Below are 8,602 nucleotides of genomic sequence, written 5' to 3'. Positions count from 1 at the left end.
TTCATTTTAATATGCATTAATTTTGATTGAATTATCACTAATACAGAAAAAAAAAATCACAGAATATGTCATATTTTTGGTTCGTTAAACTTTTTTTAACCAAAATTATAACCAATAAAATAAAAAGAAAAGCACAAATAAGTTGAAGCACAGTAATAAACTAATGACATAAAAAATATACTGTATCTTATTATCTTTATGATATCTGATAGCAGTTGTTGTATAGTGGGAACTCTAATGTTGTGGTTGTGAAGAATCATGCCATACATATTTAAAATTGTTGCTATTTTTGAACCAGGAGAAATTTTGATTCCATTTCAGATACAGCCTGTGCAATCACTTTCTTAAACACAAGATCTTGTGGTGATATGAAGGATAGAACACAAGCACCTGGTGTAGCAAGTCTATTTATATTTTTCTTTAGTTCTACTATATGGTTACCATATTGGACATTCATAGTTTTCTGTACCAGTGTCTCTGCACTTTTTCATGATGACTGCAATTCATCTTTGTTCTTCATGTTAAAACTTATTTGTGGTTTAAAATAAGCATGTCCTCTTTTGAATGAATCCAAGTAATCTTCAGACACTGATTTATCTGGAGTAAAATAGAAGCCATCATTAAACAAAGCTTTTCTTAAAGAAAAGTGGGGCATATCTGAAACTCTGCATTCAATTTCACTTTCCTGATGAGAATTTATACCTTTTAATTTCAGCTATTCCACAGATGATAAAAGTGTACCTGTGGCTCCAGATATTTTTTAATTGTTCCCAATTGATGTCCGAGTTTCTCTTTTTTATGGTACTTAATTTAGTAAAGAAGGAATCTATACAATCACTCTTGGTTCTTCTGAATGCTGTGTTTGTTTCTGTTTTTTATTAAACAGGGTTCACAGACAAAAATCACAGGATAGTCTGATTCAGAAATAGAAATATCTAAAAATGTTTATATTCTAGGAATAATTTCTTTGCCTGATAATATTTTTTGTCCATTAAAGCAAGACAGTCACTGCCTTTGACCAGAACATGGTATACATCCTCCTTGCATAGTTAATGTTACAGAAGTAGGCGTATCGTTTCTCTTAGCAACTCGTGTGAGATTTACTTTTCCTTGAAATAGTTCAGTCTAATCATATCAATCAGAATGTCTGCCCTTCCCCACTTTCTAAGCCCCCAGTAAAAGTCCGATATACTATAACATAAGTGTCACTTCCAGCAAAGAATTTAATCTATTTCTGTGCATGTTGAACACACCCAAATTTATAACAAGGGGCAAAGATATACCCGATTGTGCTTATTGCACACTAGCTCCATCTACAGGGTTTGTTGCCAATATAATATGTATATTATAAACACGTATCTAAAAGTGTTAGGGCAAATTATTAGAGTTAAAATGTTAGATACTGTTATATAACTTTAAATACTACTCATTCTCAATAGTAGGGGACTGCTGTGTGGTTTTTCAAAATTTTCTGTTTACATGAAAAGTTAGATATACAGTTTTTGTTTTGTTTTTGCACAGAAATGTACAAGTAGTTCAACTAATTGTAGTGTGTAAAAGCAAATCTTATGTTAATAATTATTATTATTAGCATACAAAACAAATCAACTTTTAAGACATAAACAACAGATAAACTGCAAAATTGACTTAAAAGTCTTTATTGGTTACAAAATATGGTTATAATAATGTGACTCAAAAAATGATCTAATCGGATCTGCACAAAAATCTAGAAAATATGGTACTTGATTCTCAACTTGGCTTTAACTGTACATTTGTGCTTTTGTTACATTATTACTTAGCAATTTGCTCTTTAGTAATGCTATAATATACAATAGTTTCTTCAATTTTTACCTGATGGTGACCAAGTTTAATAGTAACTCTCAACTTTAATTTAGAGAACAATATGTTTCCATTTCAGCTTTTCCTACAAATGTAGAACAATTTTTTAGTAAAACACAGACAAAAAATCTTGATATGTTACTTCTACATATGAACATTATGTACTGTTTGTCTGTGTATCGTTTTATTGTGTGATAATTATATTTACTTATTCCAAATGTTTTTCTTATTAAGTGAAAAAAGAAAAACTTCTTAAACAATCTAAACATTTTGTAAAATACGTAGTTAGTGTTCTGAATTGATAAAAATGTCATTATAACAATAATTTTAAAACATGTATATCAATTGTTGCCTAGAAGTAGGGTTATAGTACAGTTTGTTTTTATAATTTTCTGAAGCACCAGAAATAAAAGATGATATGCCCACCACAAAGAAAGGTTTGAAAAAACTTCGTAAAAGGCTGAAACAAAACAACCAGAAAAGTTGCAACAAAGGAATAGCAACAGTCAAGGATAAGAAGTTAAAATGCATAGTAGGTAATAGCGGGGTATATATTTTTTTCTTTATGTATATGGTACCGTTACTGAAAACTTAATATTCTTTGTTAAGAAAGTTAATAGATTTGTGGAATTTTCTAGACATACTATATGTTAAAATTGCAACACCATGAGGTCATAAAGTATTTATTATCTTTTGAATACTAACAACACAAAAAACAAACGTAGTATTCAGCATTTTTCGATGATAATGAGCATTTTACACTAGGACTCTGAGACAGTAAAATTGAGTACACTGATTCATAATTAACACTTTCTTTACAAAAGATCTTTAAAATAGGAACTTAAAATTATTCAAATGTCAAAGCAATATAGTCATTAAAACTGAGCTTAGATGTGATGGTTATTTAATCAGTTTGTTATGTTTGAAAATTATATCTTTACTTGCAGTTATAGATACACTCGTGATGAAAAAATTAGCACAAAGATCACCAAAAAAATCCAGTGGATTTAGAAAGACCTAGAAACTATAACACTTTTGAATAGTTGCTTATTCCACTTCAGGAGTAAAAAGGACCATTTTTAGTCCTGAAGAATTATAGGCAACTATTTGAAAGCACTTGTTTCTGGGTTTTTGAGTTATAGGAACATAGAACCCTCATAATTTCCATTGCTGATGTTGGCATAAATCATGCATAAGACACAAAAACACCATTGGTGGTAGACTGCCCAGTAGTGGATACTGTGGGCTGTCATCAAACACCTGTTGTCACCAACAGTCAGTACTGTAAAGTACCAAAGATGGTTTATTTCCATAGCAGGCTACCCTCCCTCATTTAGCTCATCCTTTGGTTCTTTGTCCAAACCAATAGAAATAAAAGTATGTAGCTGCAGTGACCCATACAGGCGTTTCAACTGGACACTTCAATCCAGTGAATCAACAGAGAAATACACAATCGTACATATTAATTACAAATGTGAAATTCCACACGTTGCACATACTTCTATGTAATGAGTATCTAAAACATTTCTGTCTGCCTACTTGTACTCGTAACCAGTGTGCATAATGTGGTGAAGAAAGGGAAGACCACCGGATGTACTAGTCTCCATTAATGAACCAATCCTCAGTTCATGGAAACTTTGAAATTTGTTTTAAAGGAAACTGCACGTGTAGCATTAAATCCATCACATTGGACTTTGAAGAGAGGCCATAAGTCTTTACCAGCATCTCCAGTATGTGCAAGGATTTCACGTACTGTAGCCCATAAGTGGCTTATTATTGTGCACATATTATGGACTTTATTTGGATTCATATCATAGGAATGAGAATTTTTCACCAATTGGTAGATTTTGGCCTCTTTTTTTAGTGTTACCCATGGGTGCTAGTGAAATTCAAAATAATTAATTTAGAAAGAGAGTTAGAGTGTATTTTATTGCCTGTTTTACCATTCAAATAAAATAACATACGTTCAAAGTTGTGTTTTCCATAAACAAGCAGCGCCATATTTCCGTCAAGCTCTACAGTGACATATTCTCTGCATTTTGTTATTTTATTAATTATTAACCAATCGGAACTTAATTAATGTTTTTCTGATTTCACAAAATGGCATGTTAATGGTTTTCTCATTCCAACAAATTTGTGAAAGTTTGCAGGTTAGATTAATTTAAAGATGGTATGAATTAAAAAAACATCAACAGTTATCAAGCATCATGATGAAGAAAGGGCTAGATAAGAGGGTTAGAAGCAAAATGTTGGAGAAGTAACTAGAAATGACATTTTTTTATGGGAGAAAACCAGAAGCCGTGAAGCTAGAACTAAGAAAATAGTTGGGAGGGAAAAGGTTTATACACCGTATACCACAAACTTGAAAACTATGCTTTGTGGGGTTGTTCTACAAACATGACACATAAAAATACTAAATGAGACATGGAACTGTCAAATGACTAACCAAATTTTGCTTATTTACTCTAAAATTTAAGGGTATCGTATCTTTCAGGTATATGCAAAAAAAACATGAGAATCCATCAGAGCTTTTAATTTTCATTGTGCTCAAAATATTTCAGACTTTTTTTACAGATTTACGTGACAAATATAACAACTAGTAGGAAAAGTTAAAAAAAGTATTTAGATTAACCTTTCCACTACTAATTGTGTCTTTAGAATATTTACGGGTACCATTTAATCCCTTTTTGTTTTCCTAATCTAAAAGAAGATAAATAAATGTATCACAGAATATTTTTCTATTCTTAAATGTACTCTTAATGAATCTTTTCAAGCCTTTAAACGTATGACAACTTACCATTTCATTAACTTTGGGGATAAAGAAACCTTTTGAAAAATTCTATTCTCTATAATTATTGCAGAGGAACTAAGGAAGAAGCAACAAGGAGATATGACACAGGAAAATATTGAACTCCTGAAAAGACTTGGAGGTATGAAGACAAAAGCAAATACAACAAAACAGGTGAGTGTGAATCTACTTTTCTGGACATAATAGGCTAATCTCTTTTTATACACAAGTATGTAGTAAGAAAATAATTAGCTTATAAAATTTGAAAATTTAATTATTGCAAGTTTTCAAGCAAACAATATTCAGAACATTTAATTAAAAACGACAACTAAAATTTAATTCTTTATATTCTTAGGGGAAGTAGTGGATCGAACACGATCAGAATCTTTAAAATAAAGATTCATACATCTTGGATAGTCAAAAGATTTATACATCTTGGATAGTCAAAAGATTTATACATCTTGGACAGTCAAAAGATTTATACATCTTGGACAGTCAAAAGATTTATACATCTTGGACAGTCAAAAGATTTATACATCTTGGACAGTCAAAAGATTTATACATCTTGGACAGTCAAAAGATTTATACATCTTGGACAGTCAAAAGATTTATACATCTTGGACAGTCAAAAGATTCATACATCTTGGATTGTCAAAAGGTTCATTTAACAAGAACCATTTAATTTCTGAGCTATAAAATGTTGTAGTGAATTGCCCCCTAGTGGCACAAGTTTGAAGGCTTACAAAGCTACAAATCAGGTTTCTATATTCGTGGTGGGCACAGCACAGATAGCTTTGTGCTTAACTAGAAACAAACAAGATAGTTCTTGTTTTTTATAGACGTTGTACATTTCACTAGTTTAGTTTAAAAATTCATTTGTGGCTAAGTAAAAATTAAACCAAATAGTCAAACACTGAGTTGTACAATGGTTAGCATTCAAGATGTTCACTATGTCATGTGAGCTTTAATTACCATATTGATTGACAAATAAATAAATTTTCTGAAATTTTACAGTTTTGATATCATAAGAACATCGTATAACAAACATTTAGAGATAAGCATGATTTTATTTGCTGAGAGGTACCTATTAATATTATGAGCTTGTTAAATTATTTTATCTTGAAATAATTTTTAACTACTTGATTTGTTTGAGCAAGTGAGTTCTGTTTAATTTGATTTATACTGTTGATAAATTTTTCTCCTCACTTATAATTTTAAGCTCCTTTGTTTCAACAACAGCTGGAGGATCTACAATCAGTAATATACATGTTTGTTTTGTCTTCTGAGAGAAATAATAAGGTTAGATGAATCATATATTTTTGAGTGTTTACTTTGTTAAACATATAGAACATTTTTTTTTAGCGATTAAGATAATTGTTTTGATTATTTAGATCCTGGTCCACCAACAAGGAAGACTGTCTAAAAACCAACCTCCAACCCAGAAGGAAGAACAGTCTACTGTGTTTACTGACAAAGATTTTGAATTATTTGAAAGGGAATATATGTTAATAAAACCCAAGAAAGATCCTTTTTTTGATTGAACCAACGAAGTAAAGCTTTTGTAAACTGTAATCGTGTTTTTTAAAATGTGAGCTTCAGACTCGGCAGAGATCGTCAGTCAAAAGGAGCCACATTCAAAACTGAAACAAACAATGTTATTGACTTACTGTCCTACGTGACTAGAATTTAAGCAAAGACACCAGTGCATGACAGAAACTCAAGCACCTTTTGCAGGCCTCCCAGTAAAACCTTCATTTTTTGTTCTTATTCTTTATTTAATTTATTTTTGGTTAAAATGAGCCAAAAAAAACTAGATTTAAAGGTAAACCCAGACTTTCAACCACAAATATTGCTGTTGTCATGATATTATGATAAGCATCTAATACAGATTGAAGGAAATGATGATTTAGCAGCATTTTGGTGTGGGGATTATAATTCAGACCTCATCATGAGCATTATAAGAACTGACATAGTGGTAATATCTACGTCATCACGCCATTTGATATTTTACAGGTGGATATAGAAATTCACATTTATTATTATTAGTCAAATATAAATTATTTATTTGTATTTAACTATACTTTGGTTCACAAAACCAAAAATTACTCTATTTTTTTAGTGGCCCACAAGAGGTTTAAAAATGTATCTGTTGGTTTGGCACAAAGTTTGATTTCATTTATGTATTCAGTAATAATTTACTGTCAGAAACCCACTAGAAACAACTGTGTGGACAAAGTGTTATCCCTAACATATAAAGAAATTTCATGGATTTGCATTATCAATCTGATTTGGTGTGAAGTCTTAATGTTTCTTGGAAAGTAAACATTTTCTATTGTTATAGTTCTTTATTCCTGTGTTTCAGATGTTTCACTTTAAAAAAAGTATTGGAATGGAACAAAATCACAAAGTAAAAAAAAGAACTGTATGAAATATGAGTGAGTTTCCAAAGCATGGTAGCCTAGATAATAAGAGCCAGGCATGGCCTATTGACTCGTGTTCCTGGACTATGAGTGTGGGTATTCATGGTTCGTGACCCACGGCTGCAAATATGCGCTCTACACTTTGAGGCCATGGGTGAATTTTAAGAGTGAATTTCACTTCCTGCTGTTTGGTCAGAGAAATGTAACCCAAAAATTTTCAGTGGGTGTCTTCCCTCTAGTCTATTTGTTCATAATTAGGGATGGTAGCTCCCATGTATAGGTTTATGAAAAGGTTCTGAAACAAACTTAGATTTTTAAAAAAATGACATGTTTTTGCTACCAAAATTTTCAATGATGAGTTAATGAACTGGGCCAGTTCAGAACTCTTTATTTGTATTTTGAAGAAAATAACTTCACAAGAGAATGGGTTTTTAAGAATATAGTTGCATGTTTAATATTTGGTAGTTTCAACCTGAATGGCATTTTATGCAACCCATGAGTTAATTTGCTGTTGAAATATCCAAAAATTTAGGAATAAGGCATCTCTAAGTTAGAAATGGTGACGAGAGGAGGATCAGTCGGTTAGCATTGCTCGCATGGTTAAAGTTACTTTTATAGTCTAATAGTGTGATTGACTGTCACAGTTATAACACTTACAACTAAAAATGTGGAGTATGTTAAGTGGCATGTCGCGGCTCGAACCTTGGTATATTATAAATTTGTGTGTGATGTCAATGTAATTATGACTCTCTTGAGGTAGCCAAATACCTCGTCATCAAATTAGTGACACGCATAAATGGATTAGCGAGATTCCTATCTAGTGAAACCACAGCCAAGGGAACTGGCTTGGAGAAACCAGTGGAGTTATTTGGTAAAATCGAGTTTCTGAACATTTTTTTGAAAAGTTTAATTTCAATACAAAGCTTTTTAATTTTTGTGTTTTGACTTAAGATAATGATACAGAAGATTTAATCGGTAGTGTTTCAGTTTTGGAACTGATACTCCCCCCTTCAAAATATAACTGACTTAGATACTTGGGGAAACCTGTAACATTGTTGTTATTATTTTTTTTCCCAATTAGGCTATTACTAATAACCTTTTGTATGTCAGTGATATAATTTATTGATATCTGTTCACATGAATTAATTGAAAAAATATGCAGTAAAAGCTTCAGAAATGTTGTGAAACTATATTTTCTGACCCTTAAAGATGTAGACATGCATAAATTGGGCTAACAGAACATCCTACACTAGAAATGACAAACGTTATATTTTTCGAAGAAAAGAAAAAGTTGCAATTATTAAATTCAGTCTTTTTTTTTCTTCAACTGTTTCAGTCTTATAAGAAATCTTTCAGAACATAATTTCTCATGCAAACAATCCATCAGGTGTTTTTTTTTTCTCACAAAAGTTTCTTATGGCTTTATTGTCTTCTTGATCATTTGTAATGAACTCCAGCGATGAAGCGTTGTTGAATGTAATCTTGCAACGACACAATGTTAAAATATTCCAGTAACGAAACATTGTTGAATGTAATCCAGCAAGGACACAATGTT

The 8,602-nt window shown here is 31.3% G+C and overlaps 1 protein-coding gene across 1 annotated transcript in view; it reads left to right on the top strand.

Moving 5' to 3' along the window:
• Positions 1 to 6,975, top strand: part of LOC106459845 (active regulator of SIRT1-like) — a 9,529-nt gene extending 2,554 nt beyond the window's left edge. The window contains exons 2-4 of the mRNA XM_013919509.2: positions 2,238 to 2,375; positions 4,701 to 4,801; positions 6,019 to 6,975. Coding sequence (XP_013774963.1) covers positions 2,238 to 2,375; positions 4,701 to 4,801; positions 6,019 to 6,168 — 389 coding nt within the window. The 3' untranslated portion in view covers positions 6,169 to 6,975. The remainder of the gene's footprint in view (positions 1 to 2,237; positions 2,376 to 4,700; positions 4,802 to 6,018) is intronic.
• Positions 6,976 to 8,602: the final 1,627 nt, after the last annotated feature.

Source organism: Limulus polyphemus, unplaced genomic scaffold (genome assembly GCF_000517525.1).
Source record: "Limulus polyphemus unplaced genomic scaffold, Limulus_polyphemus-2.1.2 Scaffold667, whole genome shotgun sequence".
Lineage (NCBI taxonomy): Eukaryota > Metazoa > Arthropoda > Merostomata > Xiphosura > Limulidae > Limulus > Limulus polyphemus.
Note: the sequence above shows the minus strand (reverse complement) of the source record. Positions and strands in the feature narration are given on the sequence as shown.